The sequence below is a fragment of the Dromiciops gliroides genome, chromosome 3 (genome assembly GCF_019393635.1).
Source record: "Dromiciops gliroides isolate mDroGli1 chromosome 3, mDroGli1.pri, whole genome shotgun sequence".
Taxonomy (NCBI): domain Eukaryota; kingdom Metazoa; phylum Chordata; class Mammalia; order Microbiotheria; family Microbiotheriidae; genus Dromiciops; species Dromiciops gliroides.
The window spans coordinates 159,348,120-159,364,249 of NC_057863.1; the positions used below are offsets into that span (position 1 = coordinate 159,348,120).

The 16,130-nt window shown below is 38.7% G+C and overlaps 1 protein-coding gene and 1 pseudogene across 1 annotated transcript in view; one reads left to right on the plus strand and one right to left on the minus strand.

Annotated features, from left to right (window-relative positions):
• Positions 1-16,130, plus strand: part of PCCA (propionyl-CoA carboxylase subunit alpha) — a 496,164-nt gene that overhangs the window by 61,022 nt on the left and 419,012 nt on the right. Inside the window, 1 exon segment of the mRNA XM_043998838.1 lies at positions 14,859-14,972. Coding sequence (XP_043854773.1) covers positions 14,859-14,972 — 114 coding nt within the window.
• Positions 6,344-6,799, minus strand: LOC122751697 (annotated as a pseudogene).

A 16,130-nucleotide genomic window follows, 5' to 3' on the forward strand; every position in this document is an offset into this window, starting at 1 on the left:
CCGAGCAGCAGCAGGTGCACGGCTGTTCATCACGGTCTCCTTCCCGAAAGGGCGGTCCTTCAAAAACTGGCGGTTATATTTTAGTTAAAAACTTTCATTTTTTTACCACATCCAGTTAAGTCCTTAAACCTTTGTGTTATAGTCGACTCTCCTGTAACCTTTTTTTCCACCCCCTCCAATTTCTTCTGTCTGCCCAGAATCCCTTGTATTTGGCCACTCCCCTCATATCATCTTCTCTCACTGTTACTATTGAAACAGCCTCCCATTTGGATTCCTGGTTTTCTATCTCTACTCTCCCTAACATATCCTCCAAAGAACTTCCAAAAGCACAGGTACCACTCTGCTTCTCTTCTGTTGTAGAAATTCCATTATTTAAGAAACTTTTGTGACTTCCTGTTATGTGTATTCTAATATATACATTTCTCATCTTATATTTTAAAGGATTTCCCATTCTGGCTCTCATTACTCCTATTCACACACATTGTGTTCCAGTCAGAGTGGCATACCTACTGTTTTCCAGAATCAGCATTTGATCTCCAGTTTCTGTGCCTTTGTGCAGGTTGTCACCTAACCCCAATTGCCGCAGCTATATCTTTAAAGCCCTATGTATGCAACATATAAACATGTCTTTCATAGGAGGGTTTTGACTGCTCAAATGGGCCTTTGAAAAACAGTTCCTTAAATTTTTCAATTAGTATGTTTCAAAACCTTTAGAAAACCTAATTAGCTTCTCATTTCTATAACCTTTTAGGCATTCATAGAAACTTTTGTCTGGTAATCTTGCAGTAGATAGATGGTGGCTGGAAAGTATTGACATAGGGGCAGCTAAATGATACAGTGGATTGAGCATTAGAAAGTACTGATGTACTTTTGTTCTAGTTGACATAAGCATGTCTCAAGTAGTAGTCTTTTATTTTGGAAGTTATCTATATAGTGTTATTGTTTAGCAAATATTCAAAAATTTTTATTAAATTTTATTTTTAATTTATGGAGTAAAACATTTTCATAACATAGTACAATTAAAAAGTTGATTACACATGAAACTGCAAATCTGTTATGTATAACTTGCTATTACTTTCAAGTTTGCAAAATTATTATGTAAATTTCTATGATGCTCTTCCATGCTCATGCTCTGGTGTAGACCCAGTGTCCACAGACCTCTTTTTTACCTTGAATTTCCCCATCAGGATTTGAATGGGTGCATTTTCCCTAGATGCTTGGAGGAGTTTTGCTGGGGAACTTAGCTGTATTTCTTCTTGCTACATTTCTGTCTTAGCTCTGCCTTTTTAGTAGAAGAATTTTGAAGTTAGAACATTGTTTTCCTTTCAGAAGGAAACTTGGGGTCTTTAGAAGCAGTACACTTTCCCGTGTGTAGTCCATACTGGTTTCTTTCTTAATTCTGTGCTTGGCTCAGTATCCATCTGCAGTGTCTATTTAGGTTATATGTTCTGTTAGAATGCTCAGTCTGGCTGCATGCCACCTTCTATACAATAGGCATTCTTTATCTGCTTGTTTTTTTTCTTAAATGGATTGTTAGACTGAACTGTTTTGAATAGTTGTGAATATTATCGGGCTTTGTAATGTTTTGGTTCCTGATGCAATTATGAAGTATCATGAAAAATTAAACTGTCTTCTAATCCAATCCAACAAATATTTTTTAAGTGCCTACTACTCACAGGCACAATGTTGATGGTTGAGGATACAGATACAAGATGAAAAGCAGTCTTTAAGGTCAAGAAGCTGAGATTCTACTTGAGTGTGGAGGGAATACAAAATATGAACATAAAACATGTACATAATTACTTGAGGAATCATTCATTCAGCCTTGCTTTTTAACATTGCCAAGTGTTATATGCCTTGGGCTGTTTTTCCCTTTCTGTGGTATCCTGAGGGCTTGTTTTCTCACTGTGGCTGACATATCATAAATGCTTTATAAACGCTTGTTGATTGAGAAGCAAAAGCAAAACATTTCCTCCTTTCAAGGAGCTTACATTTTACAAGGAGAAACGAGGATGTACACACAGATAAATATATACAAAGTATATACTGCATAAATACAAAGTAATTTCTAGGGGGAATTGGAGGAGAGCACTAATAATTCAGTAAGAAGCAAACACCAATAACTAAAGGGATCAGTCAGGGCTTCTCATAGCACATGAGCTTATCTTTCAAAAAAGTGATTTGAGGAGGCAGCATTAAGAAGAAAGTACATGCCAGTTGTGTGAGACAACTTATGCAAAGGCATAGAGGAAGGGGATGTTTAATGAATTTTTAGAACAGGAAGTAGACTAGGCTGGAAGGTAATATGTGTGAATGGGATAAACAGAGAAGATTAGTGGAATATAAAATGATACAACAGAAAGCTTGCTGTTACTTTTTTTTGGGGGGGGGTGTGAGGCAATTGGGGTTAAGTGACTTGCCCAGGGTCACACAGCTAGTAAGTGTTAAATGTCTGAGGCCAGATTTGAACTCAGGTCCTCCTGAATCTAGGGCCACTGTGCCACCTAGCTGCCTAGTTGTCATTGTAAGAACATCTATAGCTGAACCTGGAAGTAGAGGCAAAAACAGATGGAAAATGGAATAGATTTGCCTGTTTCTTTTTTTATTATTATTATTTAGAATATTCCCCAAATTACATGTAAAAAACTCCCAGATTTTTTCACATTGATTTTAAAAAAACTTTGTGGTCTAAATTTTCTTCCTCCCTCTCTCCTCAACCCTCCATAAGAAATCAAGCAATTCACTATAAGTCGTATATGTGCAGTCGTGCAAAATATCTTCACATTAGTCAGGTTGTGAAAGAAAATAGACAAAATAACTTTACAAAGAGGAACTAACAAATAAAATTATGCTTCAGTCTGTATTCAGATACCATTAGTTCTTTCTCTGATGGTGTGCATTTTTCATATGTCCTTATGATAGTATCTTGCTCATCATTTCTTTCGCAGTTACTATTGGTAACTGTATTACCCTCCATCCTATTCCCTCCCCTTGATATTTATTCTATTTTCTATCTTTCACCCTATCCCTCTTTGATAGTGTTTTGCTTTTTATGGCCCCCTCCCCCAATCTACCTTCCCTTCCTTCACCTCTCCCTGCTCCCCCCCCCCCATTATCCCCTTCCCGTCAGGGCAAAAATATATTACTATACCCACTTGAGTGTATATGTTATTCCCTCTTTGAGCCAATTCTGATGAGAGTAAGGCTCACTCACTCCCCTGCCCCTTCCCCACCTTCCCCTCTACTCTATAAGCTTTTTCTTGTTTCTTTTATGTGAGCTACTTTACCACCTTCTACCTCTTCCTTTCCCTTTCTTCCAGTGCATTCCTCTTCCCCCTTAACTTTATTTTAAAGATGTCATCATGGGTCAGCTAGGTGACATAGTGGACAAAGCACCAACCTTGGACCCAGGAAACCCCCAGCCCAAATCTGGCCCCAGACATAAGCCACGCCACACTGCCTGCCCCACAGCAACCAAGGATAAGCCATAAATAAATGCTTTACAGATATTATCCCTTCATATTAATTTCATACCTGTGCCCTCTAAGTATATTTCTTTCAGCTGCCCTAATATTGAGAAAGTTCTTATGAGTTAGAAGTATTATCTTCCCATGTAGGTATGTAAAAAGTTTAACTTTTTAACATGCCTCATGATTTCTTTTTCCTGTTTACCTTTTTATGCTTCTCTAGGGTCTTGTATTTGAAAGTTAAATTTTCTATGCAGTTCAGATCTTTTCATCACAAATGCCTGAAAGTCCTCTTTTTCATTGAAGTCCCGTTTTTTCCCCCTGAAAGATTATACTGGGTAGGTGCTTTTTGGTTGTAATCCCAGTTCCTTTGCCGTCTGGAATATAATATTCCATGCCCTCTGGTCTTTTAATGTAGAAGGTGATAGATCTTGTGTTATCCTGACTGTAGCTCCATAGTATTTGAATTCTTTTTTTCTGTTTTACGTTTTCCAGGTCAGGTATTTTTCCAAGGAGATATTTCATATCACCCTCTATTTTTTTATTCAGTTGGATTTGCTTTACTGTGTCTTGGTTTCTCATAAATTCACTAGCTTCCATTTGTTCATTCCTAATTCTTAGGCAATTCTTTTTTTTTTTTTTTTTTTTTTTTTTTTTTTTTTTGGGGGGGTGGGTCCAGACTGCGTACTGAGCTGTTCAGCCTGATCAGTATCGCAACTGTCCTCTTTTGCTGAAAAATAGTCTCACTCTGTTCTTATGTGCATTAGGCTGTTCTGTTTTTTTGTTTGTTTGTTTGCTTGTTTTGTTGTGTTTTTTTTTTTAACCACATTATTTGAGAGTGAGTGGATGGGTTTATCTGGAGCTTGTGGGAGTCACAGCCTCCCCTCCTCCATCTTGGTTCTGAATTCCTTTTTTCTAGCTGCTTGCAATATTTTCTTCTTGACCTGGGATCTCTGGAGTTTGGCTATAATATACCTTGAAGTTTTCCTTTTGGGATGTCTTTCAGGAGGTGATTGTTGGATTCTTTCAATTTCTGTTTTATTTTTTGTTTCTAGAATATCAGGACAATTTTCCCTAACAATTTCTTGGAAGATGATGTCTAAGTTCTTATTTTGGTCATGGTTTTCAGGTAGTCCAGTGATTTTCAAATTATCTCTCCTGGATCTATTTTCTGGGTCAGCTGTTTGTCCAAGGAGATATTTCATATGAAATATCTATTTTTTTATTCATTTGTATTTGTTTTATGGTGTCTTGATTTCTGATAAAGTCATTTAGCTTCTATTTGCTCTATCCTACTTCTTAAGGAATGATTTTCTTTTTCTTTCTTTCTTTTTTTTTTTTTTTTGAGGGATGGTTACAACTTTATTGGAAGGGGATCTGGCCAGGTAACTCTTGAGAAAGCACAGTCCCTTCTAAAATTCTTCTTAAGGACTAAATGAAATTCAACCTTTCTGCTTATCACAGAATGAAATAAAATAAACAACTAAAACTATCCTGTAAAGAAAACCAGAGGAAAAAAGGCCAAGCTCTTGCTGGGTGTGAGAGAAGCACTCTCGTCTCTAGCTTGCACAGTGATTGTTCCTTGCTAGGCTGTCATGGCATCTGCAGACCCAAAGCAGTGTTCCTAGTTAAGACACGGATATGGTTGGATACAAGTCACAATGTATAAGTTAGGGTTGCTTGAAACAAGATAACTCGTGTAAACTCTACAACTACTCACTTGGTTGTAGTTTGACATGCAAAAAGAAGTTCACCTGTAAGGGCTTTTCTTCCCAATTATCCTAGACCACTGAAAAGATGGCAAGTTACTGGGCCACTGGAGCCTTTCTTGATTTCTTCCCTTTAATGACAATTCTTTAAATGAGTTATGATGGGTTTCTGCTGTCAGCTCCAATCTGCCCTCATGATTGCAGTAAATACACTCTGGCTCTGTCCTACCTCAGGTATATGATTCAACAAGAACTCAGTTCTTTTGCCAGCAAGGCCAATGTTGATAGCCTTTTATTCTCATTTGGCTGTGGCCTCTGTTCTAAGTGAGACTTACCTGATCTCTCCTACTGGAAAGATTTGGTTTCCTTGACTCTCCTCTTAACCCTTCTTACTCTGATAAAAATAAAACAATAAAGACAATAGGTCTAGCCTGACTCGTCCCAATTTCAAAGTTAAAATGAACCCCTGTGGAATTCATCTGCTCTTTCCTCCCCATAGTCTCTCGCATAGGAGATCCTGTTTCCTTCTGCTCTGAGGATGGCATCCTCTGGGCTAGCTTCCCAATGAAAGTGCAAGGATGTGCTTAACATTGGAAATATACATTCTTTCTAGAACATCCATTCAGAGCATAGAGCAGAGCCCCCTCCCTGGGACTGTTCATGCTGAGGTAGAGCTGTTTAAAGAATTCTCCAGTGACATGGGTGTCTATGTGAGTTAGAAGAGTCACCTTGGGAAAAAAGCCTGGAAATAAAACTCCTTCCTTATAGGCTGCTATTACTCCTAGAGCACAGATCATGAACTCATTTCATACAAATTTCATGATGGTGTCCTCCCTAAGTGACCACTTCAATTCGGGACCAGTAAGTAACATGGCCAGACAATGGGCTGCTATCTAAGGACAGAGCTGTTTGGTTACCCACTGTTCCTTAGGACGAGCTGGCCAGACGTCAAGGTTCCAACACTAGGCCTAGTCACTTGCTTAGTTTCAGACATTTAATGATTCTCAGAGTGGAAAAGCCAAGTGGCATCTGGGGGCTCAGTTCCTGTGGGGAGGTAGAGAAACCAAAGCCAGCCTGTTCTACATCAGCTGTTGTCAGGACTTCAGTATTGCTCTTTGAGGGATCCGTCAACCAGCCGACTTCGTGTGTTTGTGCATGGGGGCTTCATTACTTGTTGATTTTACTCATTTTCCCATAGCCTCCTCTGCCAGCATCATAGTCTTTTAAACTCATCTCATGGCCCCCAGGTCATCCTCATCCATACTGTCGGCCCTCTTTGAAGCCTGCGTCCCAGTCTGTACAGATTAATGTGATCATCCAGGCGGGTCCCATTAATGTGCATGGCATTTTCAGCATCTGCTCTGGAATAGTAGAATCCACATGCGGTTTTCTTCACTTTATCAAGGCTGCCCGTGATGGTTTTCTTGATGTCACCATTTTTGCCAAAGAGCTCATAGATCTGCTCCTCAGTAGTGTAAAAGGACAGGTTCCCAACATACAGGTGCAGCTTTTCCTCAATAGCTTCTCTTGCTCCTTTTTGTCACCCTGGAAGTGCTGGTCACAGTACTGGCCCAGCTGCATGTAGGAGTCACTGTCCAGTGTGCTCAGGAGCCCGCTCAACATGGTGGGGGTGCCGGCCCAAGGCGGCTACAAGCTCCAGAGGAGAGGCCGGTGGCTGGGGGCCAGGCTTCCCAAGGAATGATTTTCTTCAGAGAGTTTATATACCTCCTTTTCCATTTGGCTAATTTGGCTTTTTAAGCTGTTGACTTTTTTTTTTCATGGCCCTCCTGCATCACTCTCATTTCTCTTTCCATTTTTTCCTCTACCTTTCTTACTTTCTCTTCAGAGTCCTTTTTGAGCGCTTCCATGGCCTGAAACCAATTCATATTTTTCTTGGAAGCTTTGGATGTAAGAGCTTTGACTTTTTAATTATTTTCTTCTGAGGGTATATTTTGATCTACCTTTCCACCAAAGAAACTTTCAATGGTCTGCTGTTTTCTCTGCCTGCTCATCTTGACCACCCATTTCTTGGCTTTTAACTCCTTCTTAAAGTGTAGCACTGCTTTCAGTATGTACTGACCCAAGCTACAGTGGGCCCCAGGGGAGTATGATTAAGCTCATCCTCAGCCCGCCTGTCCTGTCCCGCTTTCTCTTTAACCCAGAAACAGAAGTCTGATTGAAATCTGATTCTCAAAAAAAAAAGGAAACAAAATGTAGGCCTTGAGATTAGCTTTGGACACCCTGAACAGGCCACGCCCCTCCCCCAGTGCTAGGGCTCTCCCAAACCGCCCCAGACACTCAGACACTTCATGCTCAGCAGGGATGAGCATGAAGGGCCCCAGAGAAGCCAGAGCTTCCTCTGCCCAGCCCTGGTTCCGGGCCTGCGAAGCATGAAGGCTTAGGGCCATGGCCCGCCTTGGGCCTGGTCCTGGTGGCGCCAAAGAATTAGTTTGGCTTGTGTAGGAATAGCGGGCCTGAGGTTTGAGGAGATAAGGGTTATATAGCCTGGGGAGAGAGAGATGCCAGAGGAACGGTATGGGAAGAAAGGAAGGATGCTAGAAGAAGGGGGGGCTTTTGAGTTAGAAGGAAGGGTCACTTAAGTGAAGCATGGGGTCTTGCAATTAGAGGAAGAGGACACTACAGAGGCAGAGAGAGGAGCGGAGCAGTGAAAGTGAAGGGAGACTGACTGAGAGCAAGGAGACTGAGAAAGTTGGAGAAGACTGAAGGTGAACCAGTCCGGATTCCTCACTATGTGTCACCCCACATATCATCTGTTGCCAGTGCCTGCTGATTTCATCTTCGCAATATCTATTCTTTTCTGACACTACCACCACTCAAGTGCAGGCCCTCATCCCCTCCTGCCAGTATTTTTGTAGTAGCCTATAGATTCATCTGCCAATCTCAAGTCTTTTCCCACTTCAGTCTGTCTTCAATTCAGCCACTAAAGTGATTTTCCTAAATGCAGGTCTAATCATGTCACTCACTCCATAAACTCCAGTGGCTTCTTATTTCCTCCAGGAGGAAATACAAAACATTCCTCCATGTGGCATTCAAAGCCCTTTATAACCAAGCCCCCTTCTACTTTTCTAGTCTACTTATACCTTTCTTCATGACAGGTATTCTTGGATCCAGTGACACCGGCCTCCTCTTAGTTATACTCCCAGCTCCAGGTATTCTCTCTGGCTATTTATCCCCCATCCCCGGAATGCTCTCCCCCTTCCACTTTGACTACCGACCTCTCTGGCTTCCTCTAAGTCCCAACTAACATCCCACCCTTACCCCTTTTAATTCCAGTGCCTTCCTTCTCTTATTTTTTTTGGTCCTATTTACCCTTACATATGCTTTGTATAAATTTACATGCTTTGTATAAATTTGTTGGTATGTTGTCTCTCTCATTAGATTGCAAGCTCTTTGTGGGCAGGGACTGTATTCCTCTTTTTGTATCCCTGTCACATAAGTGTAGTGCCTGGTATAAATAGTAGAGCCTTAATAAATGCTTATTGATTGATTGTATTTGTTCTGTTCTCAATCCTCGTTTTCCTCGACATCTCTGCTGCTTTGGACAACTGCTCATCACATTCTCTTCTTGATACTTTCTTCTCTAGGTTTTGGGGCACCACTTTCTATTGTTTCTCCTCCTGCCTATCTCCTTTCTCAGTCTCCTTTTTGGGATCATCATCAAAATCATGTTTCTGTCCTGGGTCCTCTTCTCTTCTCCTCCTATACTACTTACTTGGTGATCTCATCAGCTTCCACAGATTTAATTACCAGCTCTATGCTGATGATTCTCAAATATATCTGTCCTGCCCCAAGCTCTCTGCTGATCTTCAGTATCATCTCCAACTGTCTTTCAGACATCTCTAGCAGGATGTCTAATAAATATCTTAAACTCAATATATCCCACATGGAATTCTTTATTTCCTCCCTTAAACCATGCCTACCCTATCTCTAACTTCCCTGTGACTATGGAAAGCAACACCATGTTTCCAGTCCCTCAGGTACACAATTAAGATGCTATCCATAACTCCTTGTTATCTTTTAACACCCCCCCCCCAAGCTGATCTGTTGCCCAAGTCTATTGATTTCACCTTTGCAACATCTCTCAAATATACCTCCTCTCTTCTGATATTGCCATCACTTTAGTGTAGGCTCCTATCACCTCATGCTTGTTCTATTGCAATAATCTGCTCATGGGTCTGCTTGTGTCAGGTCTCTCCCCTCTCCAATCTATCCTTTATTCAAGTGCCAAAGTAATTTTTTATAAAGTGTAGGTCTAACCATTTAATGTGAGGCAATTGGGGTTAAGTGACTTGCCCAGGGTCACACAGCTAGTAAGTGTTAAGTGTCTGAGGTCAGATTTGAACTCAGGTACTCCTGACTCCAGGGCTGGTGCTCTATCCACTGCGCCACCTAGCTGCCCCCCATGTCACTCTTTACTATGTAGTAAACACCAATGGCTCCCTGTTGGGTCTAGGATCAAATACAAAGTCCTTTGATGATCATTCAGAGCTCTTCACAACCTAGCCCCCTTTTTTTCCCCCCATTCTTTTCCCACCTTTCTTCCCACCATGTTCTCCTCAATCTGGTGACATTGGCTTCCTTGATGTTCCAAGAATAGGACACTCCATGTTTTTGACTCTGGGCATTTTGGGGGGCTTACCCCCAGGAATTGCTTGCACTGCTCTCTGTCCTGATCACTGCCTACTCTATTCCTTAGATTCCTTTAAATCCCAACTAAAATCCCATTTTTTATAGAAGCCTTTTTCAACCCCCTTAATTCTAGGAACTTCCCTCTCAAAGATTTTTTATTTTTCTTGTATATAGCTTGTTTGCACATGTTTGTTTGTTCTCTCCCCTCTTAGATTGTGTGCTCTTTCAGAGCATGGACTGGGTTTTTTTGCCTCCTTTTGTTTCCCCAGCGCTTAGCACAATGCCTGGTACATAGTAGGTGCTTAATAAATACTTACTGACTGACTTCATGATCTTTGATCACTTATCTATTAGGGAATTCATTTTGGTCTTAATCTGTTTTTGTTAGTTATCTACATACCTTGGATAGTAGATTCTTATCGGATATATTTTGCATATTGAATCCCCCCATCCTTTCCTTTCTTATTTTGCCTTAATTTTGTTCATTTCTATAATTTCTTACATGTTTGCCATGATTCTCCCCCTGAATTTCTAATATTGTTTCCTATGGTACTATAATATTTTATTATGCTCATAGGCCCCTGATTGTCCCTCCTTGGGGTATGTACTCAGGTCTGAACTATTTAGTAATATTTCCCAGAGCTTGTTTAAATTTGTCAGGTTGGGGCAGCTAGGTGGTGCAGTGGATAAAGCACTGGCCTTGGATTCAGGAGTACCTGAGTTCAAATCTGGCCTCAGATAATTGTCAGGTTGTAACAGTTGTAATCATGGGTTGTCCCAATCTTCCCTTCTTTTTATCCTTTCTTCTAAATTATTCTTGATATTGACCTTTGCTCTGTGTAGTTCATTAACTCACTGCATACAAATAGTTCATTCTGAAATGATTCTCAAGTTGGCAGTCATTTTTTTGTCTAAGGATTGGCCAGTTTCATTTGGTTATTTTTTCTGTGTTTATCACATCCAGCTGCTTTGTGAATGCCTTCTTGACAGAAGTATTACTGACATAAAGGCATGAGTCTTCTCAGTCATCTATGTTACATCTTTCTCCTGTTTCTTGGATTCTTGATTTGGAATCATATTTTACAACATTTTTTGCTGTTCTCCCTGTAGCTATCATTTTGGATATGAAGTCAATCAGTATCAAAATATATGTTGACGTAATTTGGAGAATTTTGCCAAGATCTTCATAGAATTCATCTACTTAATCCTTTGTAACAGATGTTGGCACATATGGTGCAGTCATCTTCATTGTGATTGTTTGGTTATGCTCATTGTGAGTACTGTATGGTGAGTTAACCTCATGTCCTGTGACAGTGCCTTTGAGTGTTCTGCTAGGTACTTTGCCATCGTTCTATTTACAAGTTTTGGGATGACATGATTACACACACACACACACATACACACACACACACATACGTGTGAACACACACACATATTTTCACAAATGGTAGTCAATCCAATTTCCTGAGTATTTATTACCTTGAGAGAGACCACAGAGTTGGTGAGAAACAAAAATACTCTTTTTGGGAGCAGGGAAGTAGAATAGAGGGGAATGTTTTCTTTTGTCAAGGAAAACATCAGTGAAGGGATCAAACACTTCTAGGATGACTTCCCTGAGTGTGTTCTTGGATACTCCTACAAAGGCTTGGGAACAGGTGTGACAACCAGTGAGGTACCCACACATTCAGTTTTCTCTTTCTTTATAGCTATCCCCCTTAATCTTCCTAGACAGCCAGCCTATATAAGAGAATATGTTTTACAAGAAAAATAGGAAGAAGAAAAAAAAATAAAGTACATTGAAAATACTAGAGAATATCTGAAGGGATTCCATGCTAGTCACCTTCTATCTCCATAAAGGAAAGGAGGAATGTGTCTTCTCTTATTTGAAGTGATGCTTGTTCTTTGTAATTTTGCAATTGGCACTTCTTGTCCTCAGCTTATTCCCCTAGTTTTTCTGTCTCTTTCAGTAGATTTCCCCCCCTCCCCAAAAGCACCTCTGGCTTCTAGAATACCTTTTCTAAACTCCTGTATCTTCTCTAGCCTTAAATCAGAACTTTCCAGCTCATCCTTTGTGTACTAAAACTCAAGAAACCTATTTTTCTTTCAGATATGAACCCGGGAATCTTTATATAATTAATGTTCCTATAGTATCCAAGTAGCTATTTTGTTTATAGTTTTGTCAATTATAATCTTTATGATTCTAAACGTTTTCATATGTAGGCAGGTTGATGAATCACAGTGCCCTTCAGCTATCATTACCTCAGTCATTGCTCTGTCTTCAAACTGGTCCTCTCAGATTTTTTTGAGAGACCATTATTATCTCTCTTATCTCTAGAACAGTCTGTTCCTCTTCCCAACATTTTATCTGAAAGGCAACATTTTTTTTTTAGTTCACAACTTTAGATATAGATAAAAACTAAATAGATATAGATAAAAACAAAACGTTTTTCCCATCAGGGAACTTATAGTCTATCAGTATAAATATATCGAACATTTCATTCAAGCATGTTCAACATTTAGCATTCATATTTACAATGTGCGTTATGCCATTCTGGATACTGAGAAGATAGGTTTCTCTAAATCTGATTGGTTCTCCATGTGATATACTGTTCAGATACTTGAAGAATTATATTCTCCCCAAGTCATCTCCTCTCCAGGCTAAGTATGCTCAGTTCGTTTAACCATTAACCTGAGTTCCTTTAACTGTGATGAGCTCAGTGCTCTTAACCATTCTGGTTGCCTTCCTAGACATTCTCCTAAAATATCATTTCTGGAAAGCTCTTCTCTCCCCCCGCCCCTTTCTGGATATTTGAATCTTGATCGTATTGACATAGGCATTCATCAGGATGGGATATTAACTACCTTTTCTCTCTTCATCTATAACTTTTTGAACAAAAATACCCCTCCCTGGGTACCACTTTGCTATGCACAGTCTCCATCATTGAAATAAAGCTCTTTTGGGGGTAGCCAGGTGGCACAGTAGATAAAGCACAGGCTCTGGATCCAGGAGGATCTGAGTTCAAATTCAGCCTCAGACACTTGACACTTACTAGCTGTGTGACCCTGGGCAAATCAATTAACCCTCATTGCTCCACAAAAAAACAAACCAAAACAAAACAGAAACATAAGCTCTTTTGAGCGCAGGAACTATCTTAGCATAGGACTTAGTGCTTGTAATATAATAAGCCTTTAATAAATGCTTTTTCATTTGTTCCCTCTTTCCTAGGTTGCATGTCCAAGAAACAGTCACAATCTACCTTCTTCATTTGTTGTGCATATTTTAAAAAACTGTTTATCATATATTGTCTCGAACAGTTAATGAAGTTTCACATTGAATGATGTAGACTCAAACTGGGTGATATTGACTGAAACTGAAATATACTAAAGTTGGGCAAAGAATTGTGTTCTGTGCTGTGTGGGGAGGACACAAGGAGAATGACTAGAAACTTGGAAGCTAGGTTGGTTTTGTGTTAGGAAGGAAGAAGGATATTCTTCTGTGAGTATAGGAGGGACAGTGATTTAAAGGGAAGGAAGACAGAATGTCTAAAAACAGGCTTGCAGTCAGAATAAAATTGAACATAGCATGCTTTTGGGATAATGAGAAAACAAGCCTGACTGCAATACAAATACATTGCTTTTGTTTAAAATAAGTGATGCAGTTAATAGAAGCTGGACTTAGAGTCATGAAGACCTGAGTTCAAATATTGCCTTGGAAGCTTAATAGCTGTGACTCTGGGCTAGTTACTTAGCACTGTCTTACTCTGTTTCCTTATCTGTAAAACATGATTGATAATAGCACCTACTTAGAAGATCGTTGAAAAGAACAAATGAGATAATATATGTAAATCACTTTGTAAACCTTAAAAATGCTATTTAGATGTTAGCTATTATGTGGTTTAAAAATCTCTTAGTTTATTAATAGAAAACTATGATACTATATATACTAGTAGAATATTTTACATTCAACTGGGGAAACAGCTTTTTAAATTACTGTACTCTAAGTTTTTCATAGGTTTTAATTTTTAAGCTTATGTGTTGCACTGTGTTTTGTTACACGGTTGAAAAATATACCTTGGGGCAAAAGCCATGTAGATTAAAGTGTCAATTCCATAAGGTGTTTTTTTGTTGGCAGACTTTTATGACTAGGATCGTGTTGGCAGTCTGATGGCTTTTTGAAGAAGTTTAAAATGAGTAGGAAACACTTATTAAGTTAAGACTGGAAGAGGCCACTTAGACATACCACACTTGTTTCTCTATTCTCTTTCCAATGTCATATAGTCTTTTGAGAAGCAGACAAATAATTGCCTGACATATAACCTTGTTTTAATGTAAATGGGCTTTTTTATTTTAGATATTAAATCTTATGTGATTTTACATTTCCTTAAAATTAGTATAACTCTATAGTTATAGCTTAATCCACAAATGAAAAATTCAGTTAGGAAAAAGAAATAATGGATAAGTATCAAATGTGAACTTACTTAAATAATTTTCAAGATTTTCTGGTCCTTGTAGTGATAGTGAACTCTTTAGTCATAGACTTTAATTTGTGCATAGTACTGACCTGATGCTGTGCAGGGACACTCATTGCATCCCTTCATTCAATTCACTCTAATTATCCCCAACTTCCTGGGGAGCCTTCTTAGAACTGGTCATGAATGTGTGTTATTAAGTATTAAGATACTTGGATACCCTCGTTACATGTACCAAAGTAGTTTTAGGCATGAAATTTATACGTAGATGATAAGTATAGAAAGTTCATTGTTTGCTATCATTTTATTTAATACAGTGTTTGGTACAGAACTAGGGTTAGGTCATTTTGACAGTGATTTAAACTTGAAATAAAAATGATGTTTAATATGGTTCTTGAGCTTTTGTACTTTTTTGTATTGTTTATTACCTATTACACATTGTTCAAGTGGTGATGTACACCACTTTGAAATACAGTTTTGCAATTTTATATGTATATTTTTAGGGTGACAGTAATTACTTTTTACTAGGAGCATCTGTCAATGCAGAGTTTTGTCTCTTCAAGGTTCATGTGAAAATGGCGGATGAGGCGGTCTGCGTTGGCCCAGCTCCCACCAGCAAAAGCTACCTCAACATGGATGCCATCGTGGAAGCCATTAAGAAAACCAGGGCCCAAGCTGTGAGTCTGAATGAATCTCTCTGCTGCAGCTGTTTCATTTATAGTAAACAGAAAATCTAAGAGTTTATATTTTTTAAAAAATTAAAAAAAAAAAAAAGAATGATTGACTATGTTGTTGCACTTAGTTCGTGTCACATGAGTTAAATGTGGCCGAAATCACTACTGGAAATCAAAGGCTTTGTAGCATCTGGCAGTGCTGGTCGCTGATCCTGCAGGTGGCTGCTGGATTCAGCTTTCACACCAGGGAGCAGCTTCAGTTCATTTCCAAATTCCCCCTTTCCACTCCCCCCCAAAAATACCAATTAGTTTTGAGCATTAACTCTTTCATAACAGTTTTAAAAAATGTTAAATTATAAACAGCTTCCCAAAAATACTTTTGTTTGAATTCAGCTTTAATCCTTTAAAAACTGTACATACATAATTACACAACAGAAATGTAAGTCATGCATTCAATAATTTAGTTATATGACATCAACAGAATGCACATTAGTTTAGATGGATAAATGCAGGCTGCACATTTATTTTTCTTCATTCTTTACCTTTTCCATTCAATTTAAATGAAATACATGAAAAAGGCAATAAAAGAGGCTATGCTAATAGGAATTTACAGTGTTTATGTATATGAACATATATAATTTTACTATCACATAGATAACTATGTAATGTTTCAAAATGTGCAGAATCATCTTTAAAATTGAGTGGAGGCAGTGAACACTAGCAATTAGCCTGGAGTGCTTCAATTAACATTCACATTCCTATTGAAATAAATGTTTTTTTGTGATGTTTGTCTAAATAAAAAACCTGACTTTATGAACACATTGCAGATATTTACAGTTTATTCACATAGTTAATGAGTATAAAATATTTTAATGTTTTAACTATAGCTCATCATGATATTTTTAGTTAATTATTTACATGAAATAAAATTAGTGTGGTGGAATTCTCTGCTTATGTTACATTGCTGTCTATTCCATTTTTTAATGAAATACTGACATGCAGAGAGGTAGCATGAAATAGTGAAAAATCGCACTGCACTTGAAGTCAAAAGGCCTGGGCATACGTTTCTGTTTTGATACGATTAGCTATAAAGACCTGGACAAATCATTTAACTTGACTAACCTTACCTATAAAATGGGAATATAATTTTTGTTATATTTT